At 35.3% G+C, this 14613-nt stretch overlaps 1 protein-coding gene across 2 annotated transcripts in view; it reads left to right on the top strand.

Annotated features, from left to right (window-relative positions):
* Window positions 1-14362, top strand: part of LOC106665478 (apoptosis-resistant E3 ubiquitin protein ligase 1) — a 68700-nt gene extending 54338 nt beyond the window's left edge. For both annotated transcript variants that reach the window (XM_014391923.2, XM_014391924.2), the window contains exons 10-17: window positions 8078-8199; window positions 8273-8348; window positions 8432-8535; window positions 8610-8795; window positions 8855-8980; window positions 11146-11334; window positions 11476-11738; window positions 14047-14362. In XM_014391923.2, coding sequence (XP_014247409.1) covers window positions 8078-8199; window positions 8273-8348; window positions 8432-8535; window positions 8610-8795; window positions 8855-8980; window positions 11146-11334; window positions 11476-11738; window positions 14047-14149 — 1169 coding nt within the window. In that variant the 3' untranslated portion in view covers window positions 14150-14362. The remainder of the gene's footprint in view (window positions 1-8077; window positions 8200-8272; window positions 8349-8431; window positions 8536-8609; window positions 8796-8854; window positions 8981-11145; window positions 11335-11475; window positions 11739-14046) is intronic.
* The last annotated feature ends 251 nt before the right edge of the window (window positions 14363-14613 follow it).

Genomic DNA, 14613 nt, shown 5'->3' with positions numbered 1-14613 from the left:
TTATTTTGTCCTGCGAACTTTCATCGAGTTTAATAAACATTATTTGTGAAATAATTTTTTGGATTCATGAGGAGCGGTCTAGAATGAGGTTGTATAGAAAAACACTTTTTCATTTTTTTGCCGACGTTTCGACCTTTATTCGGGTCATCTCAGCCTGGGTGAATTACAAAACATATGTCGATTGGAAAAAATACAATATGATTTAAATATAAACTTCGAACCAAGTTTTCACATAAAGTGTGGTGCTATTCTTGTGGTGTCATATTGGTGTGCGAAATTATGAAACGAATTTATGTTCAGATGTTTTTATATGATATAACGAATACGCTACCTCAATTATACATCACACCACTCCCTATACACAACACACAACAATGACACATCTACACAGAAAACAAACACTTTGAGCACTGAAGATGATCTCAATAAAGATCGAAACGTTGGCACGATAAAGAAAATGTTTTGCTAAACCTACGACCCCACCAGGCCGTACCTCACGATCTCCAAATAATCATTAATTAACGGTCACTAAAGACCACACGTAATTCATTAGCGTAAAAGTAGAGACCTCGAGGAGTATTAAGGACTCAGGGGCAGTTGAATGAAGTCGGGTATGTGAATGTAATTTATTAGCGTGAATGGAAGGGCTTCTTCCTCAATAACCCTGATTAATATTGAATACTTTGGTCAGTGTGATTGAAGTCTGGTGTGAAAATGTAAGAAGTACAAACTTGATGTTCCTCTTTCTTCTTCTTTATTTTTTTGTTTTAATGGTAAGAAATGCTTTCAAACTTGTTTTACCTACATAACATTTACCATTCTCTCTATTTAAATAAGCCTTAAATTTATTTTACTGATACAATTTTATTAGAATTATTTAAATATATGAAATTATAGTTTATAATGTTTATTACACATATAAATATTTTTATAAATATGTTATTTACTTGATGAACGATTGATTTAATTCCTATTTAAACTAAAATCTCTCTCTTTCCTTGAATCTACTTCTGTGATAAAAATAGTGTCTCCCGTAAGTACGGTGGGGAAGGACGGTTAAAAAAAAAATTAAAAAAAAATGGTTAGTGCATCGGCGTTTTGAGCCGAAGATCGTAGGTTCGAATCCCGCTCGTGACCCTAAATTTTTCATTTCAACCATGACCTTACATACAAAAAATAATTGAAAGAAGTGATATGGTCAATCAGACCACTAATATAATGGATTTAATAATAGTTGATAAGAATAATAATAACAGAATAAAGTAAAATATATAAATAAAAGATTTTATAAACTGCGAAATAATATAAACCTCTCTGATTATAAATTATTGTAAACGAATAACAAAAGTATAAATTTTCCTGACATAAAATAAATAACTAAATATAAATTAATATAATGAATTAGTTAAATGCAATAAGCATAATAAAAATAGATTAAGTAGAAAAATAAGGATAAACAAGAATAAAAATAAGAAGGGAAATAAGTATACATGTAAGAATAAAAAAGACCTAAAAATTATAATAACGTTTATTATAATAATAAAACAATGTTATCATTAAACATAATCCTTCCCACACACCAATGTGTATTCCACCAATACAGCCCAATTGCATCTATCCAACAATCTTCCATATTCAGAAAGAGTAGGGTAAACATAGAGGGGCGTCGGTGGCCGCAACGGTCGATACGGCGCTCATCACTGTAAGGTAAAGGACCCGGGTTCGAATCCAGCGGCCCTGCATTCGAACCCGATATACTTACAAATGGGCTTTTTTTCAAAAACACCAACACCCCTAACTGTCTGATGGATCAAGAATCTAAATATTGCTTGTTTGTTACAATCATATAAAAACAGCCAAATAAATTCACGTTTCACGACAATTTCACGACAATATGACACCACAAGAATAGCACCACATTTTATGTGAGTATGAAATACTTGGTTCCAAGTTTATATTTAAATCTGTATTGTATTGTTTTTCAAATCAACATATGTTTTGTAATTCACTCAGGCTCGGAAGAGGACACGAATAAGGTCGAAACGTAGGCAAAAAATGAAAAAGATATTTTTCTAAACTATCTCATTCTTGACCGCCTATCACGAATCCAATGAATCCTTAGTTTTTAATATTTTCAAAAAATCTTAGAGCCGTCAATGTTGGAGGTGTTCCAAAGTTGTGGTACACATCCTTCTCACAAAAAATATAGTTTCAGAAAAAAATACAAATTTTGGGTTCCGTTGATAAAAATTGACGACGGTTTTGGAATCTGTGAAAAAATGTAAGGGTGGTTTTGATTGGTTACTTTTTTGTTCTGTTCAAAAAATAGGGAAAACGTATAGGCGCATGTTAAAAAAGACACCCTGTATAGTTTAACTATTCATCAAAATATGTTTATTTTCCTGGTATTTTCTGTAACATCCCACGATTCTTGGACCATATGAATTGTTTTATGAAATTTTACTGCAGATCTTGGGTCATTTTATTTGTTTGTTATGTAAAAGAAAAAATATTTAAAAAAATTTCAGAATTATTATTATAGTTGAATTAAAACGGGCTCAAGGGCAAAATTGTAATTGGGGGTGGACGATCCGTTGAAAAAGGAAGACAACCGTGCCCGAATTAATTTCCCCCTCGACAATGCCAACCCTGTACCATTCATTAAAACAGTGTCCCTCGACTATAGAAAAAGTTTTGAGTGCTTTATCAAACAACTTGTACAAGTTGGAAAAACATGCGGGTCCAGTTTTACCGTGGCCGGGGGCCGGAGGCTGGAAGGAGGGCACTGTTATAGCGAAACTTTCGACACAACGCCCACAAAACGAAATTATTTTCAAGGGCACTTTTTTATCGCGATTCATACCGAAACACGCACACACGCACACACACACACAAACAGAACTCCAATATAGAATGGACAGGATGTTTCTCGTTGACTATCTCACTCTCTCTCTCTCATTCTCACTCTATCTCTCTCTCTCTTTCATTCTCTCTCTCACTCACTCACTCTCTCTCTCTCTCTCTCTCTCTCTCTCTCTCATATAAAGTTGTACATCTTTTCAAAATAGAAGGTTTAATAAAACATAAAATATTAACACATTATGTGTAAATGGAATGTGTGTTAGAAAATAGAGAAACATAATTTAATAGTGTTGGTAAAACCTCCCTTAAAAAAATGAGGAACTGAGCACCATTTAAATTATTTTCAGAGAAGGCCCAATTAATTTATTTCACAGAAGTCGACACCAAACGTTTGTACTGTGAACCACCTGATGATGACAATAGTACGAAATTTTCGGAATTTCCTCTGCCCACTTTCGAAAATTCCGACAGTATGCCTTTAGGGGTGAACGTGGATTCATCAGTCCATAAGATGTATGGAAGAACGTTTTCTTTAACTTCACTAGTTTCGTGGTCCGCTTGACAAATTAATATATTTCAATTAATTAAGGATTTTAGTTTAGATAAAAAAATTCAGTGTCAGGAGCGGGATTCGAACCCGCGACCTTCCGCTAAATACGCCGCTGCTCTACCACTTGAGCTATCGTGACTTCGATCCACTCGGACACCAACTTACCTTTCGATTATTTAGCCGAAGGTCTTGGGTTCGAATCCAGTTCGTGACACTGACTTTTTTATCTCAACCAATACCTTACATAAATATTGAAAATGATTAAATTAACTATTTTTCGTGGTCCGCTTGACCAATTAATATCATTCAATTAATTAAGGTTTTAAGTTGAGATAAAAAAGTGTCACGAGCGGGATTCGAACCCACGACCTTCGGCTGGATACGCCGCTGCTCTACCACTTGAGCTATCGTGTCTTCGATCCACTCGGACACTAACTTCCTATCTCAACCCCACTGTTTTCTTTAACCTCCCAACTCGACATTTGCGTAAGGAACTTTTTTCAAAAAATAAAATTAGGGACTTTGGACAAACCGTATCGCTCTCATCTTGTCCAGGGACTTCGGGATTCTGATTATGACAGACGTGCAACGTTCCTTGCACTAATGTCGATTTGGGAGGCTGAAGAAATCTAAACGCGAGTTTGACAAAAAATGACAGAATGTAAGCAATAAAGGCAATAAATGTTTACTTTAGCGAAGAAGCAAATTATTTGAATTAACAAGGGAACAAACTAAATGCTTTTCTTTCAAACGTTTTGCCATAACTGTAATTTTTGCCCAATTTAAAATCCAAATACACCATAGTTTTCAGCGTGGAAAATCCCTCAAGATGATGGGTTAAGTAATATATATGAACGTGGGGCCTGAGGTGTCATGTATAATTTATCTCCAGAAAAAAGGTGAAAATTTGAAACTAGACTAAAAAATATTTAAAATGATTTTTTTGTTTTTGATAGATTCATTGGTACAAGAGAAAATCAGCCCCTTCTCTCATTATCTTTATTTTTTATCTATATGCCGTTCTATTTTTCATCTATCTATCTATCATCTCTTTAGGTAATTGTATCTAGCTATCTATCTTTCTATCTTATCTGCATGATTTTGTCCTTCCATATTCTGCTTTCTCTCTCTGTCACTTTCTCTCTATTTCACTAAGTCATTGCTTCTGTTGTTACATCTCACTCTTTCTCTCTCTCTTCCTTTATTTCTCTATCTCTCTGTATATGTCTATGTACTAATGTTTTATTTAACCTTCTTCGATCTAACTTTCTCTCCCTCCCTCTTTTTCTTCCTTCCTGTCTCTCTCTCTCTCTATCACCCTCTCTCCCTCTCTCTTTCTCTTGTTTCTTCTCTAGCTCGCTCAGTCATTCTCAAAATAAAAACCTATAGTAAAATCTAAAAATATCTTGAAAAGATTAGCCGAGTGAAGAATATATGCATATCGACAAACTCGATGCCACAATAATGACAAGATAATAATAGGCAATAATGACTTGTACTCGAAACGAAATATTGTTCTAAATATTTGCTTTATTGCTTTAAAGCCGGTTAAAAAGAGTTTGCAAAAATTAACGCGAGATCTAATCAAAGAGTGAAATGATGTGGGCCTCGACCTTTTAATTACATACATCGTTCATTTCAAAAAACCGATTAAGACCATGTGTCACCGCGATTGAAAATGATAGCTACCTGGCAGTCACGGCACTTTCGTGATTGATTGAGATGATGGACAGCACTAAATGTGCAGTTGGTCGTTAGTTACGATTTTTTTCGTAATTTTCACTGTGGATTTTGATTTTTATAACTTGTAAACACTGTCGATGTTGGTTTTGTCTGAGACTCGGTAAATCATGTTCAACTCGCACTGGGTTACTTACTGGGTCAGTTGTGAGTTTCGTTGTCACTGCCATCTTCAGTGAGGAAGTGTTGTGCACATTGAACCGAAGACTACACGGACACTAGACGCGGTAAGTGACCCAGTGCCAGATCGTTTTAATGACTTAAAATAATTTGAATCCCAAGATTGTTGTTTTTATAAAAAATTTATTAAAAAAAAGATAATTAGGGTCTTAAAGAGAAAATTAAATCAGTATTTTTTTTAACCAGACAGTAGATTAAAAAAGAAAGAAAAATAGTTTTTCATCATTATTATCGTTTTTTCTAGCGTTCGGATTTAACGTAACAAGAGCTCAGAGATAAAATAACGCCCCAAAAAAATAACAATTTATGAAGAGAACGTTGCCATTTATGCAAAGCATATAAATTTTACATGAAGATAGAAGCGAGTCGGCCGACTTTGAGAAAGAAACAGGGCAAAATCTCAAGATTTATTGGCCCATTTTAAAGACGTGAAGTGTTCAGTTTGTTGTATACAATTATATACAAATATAAAATGTTCATCTTTTGATATTTGTTTACTTAGAAGATAAGAATCATTAATAATATTGATATAAGCAATTAATTTACTTTTAACAGCGGTCTTGGTTGTTTACATACAAGTCAAAAATTGTTTAAAATTAATTAAGGTTTTGGTTGAGATAAAAAAGTCAGTGTCACGAGCGGGATTCGAACCCACGACCTTCGGCTAAATATGCCGCTGCTCTACCACTTGAGCTATCATGACCTCGATCCACTCGGACACTTCCCATCTCAACCCCACCTTTTGAATTTTCCCTCCTTTTTGCCATTTTTCAAATGTAGTGTAATCTATTTGATTCCTGGCGACAAATGAAACGGCCACGGAGAGCTTTTAGTGAAGTATACTTTTTTTTTCTAATTACATTTTATTAGGTTTCGTGGTCCGCTTGACCAAATAAATTCTTTTCAATTAGTTAAGGTTTTGGTTGAGATAAAGTGTCCGAGTGGATCGAGGTCGTGGGTTCGAATCCCGCCTGTGACATTAACTTTTTATCTCAACCAAAACCTTAATTAATTGAAAAGAATTTATTTGGTCAAGCGGACCACGAAACCTAATAAAATTGATAATTTATAATTTTTGAACAAATAAAATATCGGTAGATTTACGATTGAGGTCTACGGGGCGGTCAACCTTTGTTTGGACGTTTTTGTTCATTTTCGTCAGCATATACTGAAATCTGACTGTGAAGGGGTTTCGGTTTCTCGTCGTCTTCAGAAATGGCCTGTTTTCGGTTTAGTCAGTTCCATTTTAAGTTCGCGAAAAACTTGCCAACCTCAAACACAAACAAGGGACGAAAAAAGAGACATGATTGCAAACTTAGAAATTTAAAAAAACAACTATTATACATGAAAAATACACACAAAAATTAAACAGTTCATCATTCACACTCAGCTCGAGAATGGTGCTAAATAGTAAAACTAAACAGATTAGGATCGGAAAACAGAATAACCAGGACACACAGGAGTATAAGGAAAAAGCGGAAGCCCTTGTGCTGAAAGTGGCTGCTGCATGGAAAGTCCTGAACTTTTTTGTGGCATTCGGATCCATACTGTCAACGAGAATCTTAGGAAATAAGGAAAAATGATGATGAAACAAAGATCCAAGAACCTCTTTGTGAGAATAAGAAACTAGACTATAGAACGAACCAAAGCAGGAATACGAGTCCTGACAGGTTTCTTGACCCCACAGACTAGATAAGAAAAGAAGATGAAAAGAAGTAGAGAAAGCCAAAACATACCCTTCAAATTGGCCTAGTTTGGGACCTAAAGTGCGCCCTAGCGAGATTTTGCAAAGAAAGAAACTACACAATCCATCACCTATAAGTATTCTTGCTGCACTGCGGAATAAATGGTCATTTGATAAAGATTGGGATGAACCAATACAGTATGTGCATATTCTTCAGTGTCAGGTTAAACCACAAAAACTGCGTGCACATAACCAGTAGAATAATTTATAAATTTACTTTAAAACTTGGCCTAATAATAAAATTTCTTGATGAATTGGTAGTAGCACGTATCTATTGTAAGTACGTAAGTACTGAACAGATCCAATTACTCTCAAAGAGCGCAGTATTCGCAGTAATCCAATTCCCCTGAATGTACATCTAAATTTGAATCTACACCATTTACAAATTATGCGAATTAAAGAACCAAAGGTCACAAGGACTGATCAGCCCATTCTCGCTGGGTTTGTCTGTATGCGTGACAGCATTTTTGCCATCTTCAGTGTGTCTGTTCGTAATACAAACTACCGATCCTGCTTAAAAATTTTTCCGTTAAAGACCACCGACCCTATTCGGTATGAAACTGAGACAAAACATGATCCAAACCAGCCCAATTGTCATAAATGCCATAACGAATGCGGAGATGAATGCGTTGGATAAAAATGATGACAGATACAAATAATATATGACAATGACGGAGTATCAAACTAATCGACTTATCAAACACAAAACTAACACCCAAGACACGCACTATTAAAAAACTCATAAACACACTAACAAGTACAGGACCTACGCAATGACGGAAACAGCGAAAGTTGACCTAATCAAAGTCAACGACTGTCAAAAATAAAGCTTACTGAATTTACAGAAGAGACCCGAATCCGAAATTTCAGAAATCACCCGTACTGAAGATGACGAGAAGCTGGAACTTGTCTGACAGACCTGGAATTATTAGAAACAACCAAACTTCAAATGCAAACTATATTGAAAATTCAACTAAATAGTATAATTGCTAATATTTTAGGAGGTTCAGAAACGTTCAAAGACAAGCAGGAGTTTTTCTATCACGAAGTCAGACGATTTCACCACAAGCACTACCACGAAAAACTTTCCATGAAAGTGAACAGAGAGAAACTTCTTGAATCCGTAAGGCTTAATTATGCTGCTTCCCAACTTCTTGTCACTTTGAAAAGATTCAAATTAATATTTCTCTTTCCAGTCGTTAAAAGCTACAAAGGGTTATTCAGTGAGCGATTGGTGCAGGAATTTCGAAATAACTTTTCAAGGGGAACAAGGTAATTTATAAAAGGGGGAGCGACTATCTCGAGATTCTCTTGCCGGGGAAACTTTTCTGAACCTCCATTTTCCCGATTTTTAGGAGTCGACTGGGGTGGCTTGAGAAGAGAATGGTTCCAGCTTATCTGCGCGGCACTCTTCGATCCGAAGAACCTTCTGTTCACGGGTTTTTCGGACAATCAGCAGGTAACGGCCTCGTCTGAACGGACGCGCGTCACCGAGGTTGAAATTGTTTTTGAATGTTTAATTTCCTTTCTCAGGCGTTGGTCCATCCAAACCAAAAAAGGCCACCTAATTTAAAATTGAAATACTACGAGTTCGCCGGAAGGGTCGTCGGCAAATGTCTGTACGAGTCGGCGTTGGGCGGGGGCTACAGGCAATTGGTCCGTGCAAGATTTACAAGATCTTTCTTGGCTCAGCTCATCGGGCTCAGAGTGCACTACAAAGTAATTCTCCACACACTTTCACAAATCCATTTTTTACTTAACCAATTTCTTTTTTTTAGTACTTTGAGCAGGACGATCCGGATTTGTATTTGACCAAAGTCAAATATATCCTAGATCACGATGTAGAAGATATGGAATTATTCTTTGTGGAAGAAGAATATGACAAAATGGGACAATTATACAAGGTAAATTAATTTTTATTAATCAAATTTAGTAAATAATTGTAAACACTTGGAGGCATCTTTGTAAAACTGCATCTTTTTGAAATTTTCGAGGTTGCCTGTTTAACTCCTCATTTTGAAAAAAAAAAAACTTTTGCATACACAGCGTGTTACAGCGTTAAAAATCAATACTGCCATGGTGGATTCACTAAATAATAGTGCCACCAGAAATGAATTCAATGTTATGAGAGTTGCAGAATCTCTATAGAATCTCTAATCCATATGGCAGAGTTTAGATGGAAACAACGTAGCTTAACTGGTTATCGCAGCTCAGATAAACAAAGACCATGAAATTTTTTTTTTTTTTTTTACATAAAATAATGCAGGAGAAGTGTGTAACTCAAACAAGAACAGATACAGTGTGGCAGTTTCAAAATATAGAAGATAATTTTGGGTTCCACGTGGCATTATAAATAGCTTTGTTACAAAAAAGAAGTTGAACTTTTACAAAAAGGTTTCTGCCTCGAATCACTTGAAACCTCTCATCTAACGGCCATAACAATGTGCAAAACAATTCTACTTTCTAGACCGAGAGACAAACTGAAGATGGCGAAAATGACGTGGCGCCTCTGACCGACCGACCAAGTGATGATAGGCAGACAAAAACGAGTAGCAACGACTAAATTTTACAATTAAAAAAAAAGTTGTACTTTTAATTAAATATTTCCGCCTTGAATTCCTTGAAACCTCTCATCTGACAGCCATAACAATGTGGAAAAAAATTTACTTCTTAAACCGTGGGACAAACGAAGGTGGCGAAAATGACGTGGCGCCTCTGACAGTCCAACCAAGTTATGTTAGGCAGACAAAAACGAGTAGCAACGACTAAATTTTACAATTTAAAAAAAAAAGTTGGACTTTTACTAAAAATTTTCAGCCTCGAATCACTTGAAACTTCTCATCTGACAGCCATAATAATGTGGAAAAAATTCTACTTCCTAGACCGAGAGACAAACTGAAGATGGCGAAAATCACGAGGCGCCTCTGACAGACAGACAAGTGATGATAAACATACAAAAATGAGCAGTAACGACCAAATTTTACAATAAAAAGTTGGATTTTTACTTAAATATTTCTGCGTTGAATTCCTGGAAACCTCTCATCTGACGGCCATAATAATGTGCAAAACAATTCTATTTCCTAGACAGAGAGACAAACTGAGGATAGCGAAAATGACGTGACGCCTCTGACAGTCCAACCAAGTGATGATAAGCAGACAAAAACGAGCAGTAACGACCAAATTTTACAATAAAAAAAGTTGGACTTTTATTTAAATATTTCTGCCTTGAATTCCTGGATACCTCTCTTCTGATGGCCATAATAATGTGCAAAACAATTCTACAAGATTGAAATAAAAAATTTGTGTTCCGAACCGTCCTCGAACTTCTTCCTATTAACAGAAAAATGTCGTAAATGAACTGAAGAAAAATGCAATACAAGCAATACGCAATTATTGAAAGTGTAAAGAAAATATAGTAGTATAAAAAATAGATGTATAACAGATTAAATATAAGATTTTTATGAAAAAAAAGATAAATAAGAAAATTGTGACAATCCACAATAACAGTCTTAAATTATTACTTCCAAACTGTATTGTTTTGGGATTTCAGTAAATTTTGAAGGACAAGATGCAAACGGATATTTGGTAAATTATTGATTCCAGTTCGAACAATCGCTCGTGTAAAGTGGTGTACCGTGTGGTTTGAACACAGCATTGATCCTGATGTTGACACTCGGATCGACCATAATTTCTCATAACGTCCGTTTTGATACATTATCGACTGAAAATTATTGTACGGCCATTATCCACCAATGGTTTTAATATTGAGAGCTAGTCGAGAGACGATTTTGGAATGTTTGTTTATCAATGGTTCTTCATAAAAAAATGGTGCTAGTATGTTAAATATAATTAAAAATAAATGCAATTAAAAAGTTAATGAAGTTAATGATGTTAAAGTAAGCAAACAAGAACTCCAATGATAAAACTAATTAACAAGTCTCATTTTTCATATGCCAAAATAACAAATCCTTCCTGTTAAAATCATTTATCTGATATCAAAGTTGAGATTTAATTAAAAAAATGATATATGTAATCAATTTTAACGTTTTTATGTTTTACCGATTTACAGTTGATCGAACTGGTGCCAAATGGCAGTAAAATCCGAGTTCACAATTCGACAAAACATCAATACTTGGACGCTTTGGCTCAGTACAGGCTTGCGACGAATTTGAAAGAAGAAGTCGAGGCGTTTTTAAGGGGATTAAACGACCTCATCCCAGATAATCTCCTAAGCATATTTGACGAAAACGAGTTAGAGGTAAGCCGATAAAGCTTTAATTGCCCCCGCTTCATCCCCGACTCACTTCCATTAATTTACTGACCCCTGGATACCATTAATTCTCATATAAAACCTCCAGCTTAACGTTTTTATTAAAACTCGTTTCTTTTTATATTCCAGCTCCTGATGTGCGGTACGGGCGAGTACAGCGTTGCGGATTTCCGGGCCCACCACATCATAAACGGTTCGTCGCCGGAATTCAGGAGGATTCTAGACTGGTTTTGGGCCGCCGTTTGCAATTTCACACACGAAGAAATGGCCAGGCTGTTACAGTTTACGACCGGGAGTTCGCAGCTACCGCCCGGAGGGTTCAAAGAGCTCAGCCCGCGATTTCAACTCACCCCAGCACCCACTTTCGGCAATTTGCCCACGGCTCATACCTGGTAAGTTTCGGCTTCAACTACCTGTAAATAGTAGTCTGATGGAAATCGATCCTCTCAAGGCCGCCTCTTCTCTCCCTTTCAAACCCTCTTCGAATTAACTGCTAATCTTCAATGGGAGTCTGCTTTCACAGAGAAACAAGGATGATTAAATTTAATTGTGGGCAGAATTTCATAGAAACCCATCTCACTCGACGAAGTTTCACAATGGCATTAATAATTATTAATCGTTTCAAACAACAATCTTCTTCCTTCATGGAACCATTGGCAAAATAGGTAGACTAGTAACAGCTAGACCCGTCTGACCATAAAATGACTAAAATGATTTTAACCCACTAATCAAAACAATATCCTTACGTAAATTACATTTATAATGATCATCCTAAGGCACTAGAATAATTCGTGTTTTTTAATTGGTCTTATTTAACCATATTAATGATTTACCCATTTATATTTAGTAACCTAATTGACCAAATTACTTCTTTCAATTAATTATTCTTTTTATGTAAGGTCTTGGCTGAGATGAATACATCGCTGTTCTAGCATTTGATCACGATATCTCAAGTGGTTAGAGCAGCGGCTATTGAGCCGAAGGTCGTGGGTTCGAATCCCGCTCGCGACACTGACTTTTTTATCTCAACCAATACCTTACTTAAAGATTAATTAATTGAAAATAAATACATAACGTTTTAGGTATATAAATTATATGATAAATAATGGGGAAGAAGAGTTAAATAAAAAAAAGATGTTTTGAGCCGAAGATCGTGGGTTCGAATCCCGCTCGTGACACTAACTTTTTCATTTCAACCAAGACCTTACATACAAAAAATAATTAAAGAAGTAATTTGGTCTATCAGACCACTAAATAAAATGGATTTAAAAGTAATAATGTTTATAATAATAATAACAGTATAAAGTAAAATATACACATAAAATAAATAAATGATTTTATAAACTGCGAAATAATATAAACCTCTCTGATTATAAATTATTGTAAACGGTTAACAAAAGTATAAATTTTTTTGAAATAAAATAAATAGAAATTAATATAATGAATTAGATAAATGCTATAAATATAATAAAAATATGTATATTGAATAGGAAAATAAGGATAAACAAGAATAAAAATAAGAAGGGAAATACACATAAGAATAAAAAGTGCTAACAATGATAGTAACTCCACTATTTTTCGTGGCCCGCTTGACCAATTAATAACATTCAATTAATTAAGGTTTTTATGTTGAGATAAAAAAGTCAGTTTCACGAGCGGGATTCGAACCCACGTCCTTCGGCTTGATACGCCGCTATTCTACCACTAAAAATGGCAAAAGGGAGGGAAATTCAAAAGGTGAGATGGGAAGTTAGTGCCCGAGGGGTCGAAGTCACGATAGCTCAAGTGGTAGAGCAGCGGCGTATCAAGCCGCAGATCGTGGGTTCGAATCCCGCTCGTGACCTGACTTTTTTATCTCAACTTAAAAACCTTAATTAATTGAAATAATAGTAACGTTTATTATAATAATACCCATTTATATTTAGTGGCCTGATTAACCAAATTACTTCTTTCACTTAATTATTCTTTTTATGTAAGGTCTTGGCTGAGATGAAAAAGTGTCACGAGCGGGATTCGAACCCATGACCTTCGGCTCAATATGCCTCTGTTCTAACCTCTTGAAGCCACGATAGGTCAAGTGGTAGAGTAGCGGCGTATCAAGCCGAAGGTCGTGGGTTCGAATCCCGCTCGTGAAACTGACTTTTTTATCTCAACCAAGACCTTACATAACAAGAACAATTAATTGAAAGAAGTAATGATTTATTTTGATTTAATTTTACCTCCGACTTAATACCTCGGTGCGCTAACCATTTGAGCTTTAGTGACTTCTTTCACCAGGGACACCAACTCATACAACTTTTGTAAAGTTTCCCTATTTTCGGAGTTGATGTCACGATAGCTCGAATGGTTAGAGCACCAGGGTTTAGAGCCTAATGTCGTGGATTCGAGTCCGCTCGTGACGATAATTTTTCATTTGAACCACACTTTACATAAAAATTCTAAATCAATTAAAATAAAAATAATTTCGTATCTCGGACTGCCTACACTCGCGGATTTTAATGTTTTTAATGTTACTTAAACATGTTTCGACTTTGCGCCTTCTTCAGTGAGAAACCCGACTCAAAGACATATACCAAATTATTTTGAAATTTCCTTTTGAGGTTTGCTTAGTCATGCAGCTTAGTCGGATCCGTGTTCTTGCACCCTGCTTATACCCATGATTTTTTATTACAATATCTAACATTGTTTCGTTTGTTTTAGTTTCAACCAGCTCTGCCTCCCTGATTATGACAGCTATGAGCAATTTGAGAAAGCGCTTCTGCTGGCGATAAACGAAGGAACAGAAGGATTTGGAATGATATAATTTTAATTCAAGAATCTTTTTATTATAAATTTGCGATATAATTTTGTAACGAAACAATATCCCAATTGTTGAAAGTCTAATCGCTTTACCTATTTGTTATAGTAACTGAAAATCATATAAACCAGTGCAATATTTCAACAATTCTCAATACTATTGTGTATCAATCTTGTATTTTCAGATATATTCAAGCTTAATATATTGACATAAATGATACAGTAGACTTCTTCTTTCTCTATTACAGAAACAAATATACTTTTATGGGTTCATATGATTATTTTATTGTCCGGTATTTACGAGGCCTTAAAAATCAACTCATCCAAATCATTTTTGTACTGATCCAACGAAACAGTTTCAACCAAACTTTATAAAAATTCCGATTTAATTTGACTCTTTTGATTTTAGCTTTAATAGCCGAGGAAGACTGATATAGTCAATTCAATGTTATTGTTATCTCTCGTGAGAAA

This window comes from Cimex lectularius, unplaced genomic scaffold (assembly GCF_000648675.2).
Source record: "Cimex lectularius strain Harlan isolate CLEC.00 unplaced genomic scaffold, Clec_2.1 scaffold296, whole genome shotgun sequence".
In the NCBI taxonomy this organism is placed as follows: Eukaryota; Metazoa; Arthropoda; class Insecta; order Hemiptera; family Cimicidae; genus Cimex; species Cimex lectularius.
This window is presented reverse-complemented; position numbering and strand designations above follow the sequence as displayed.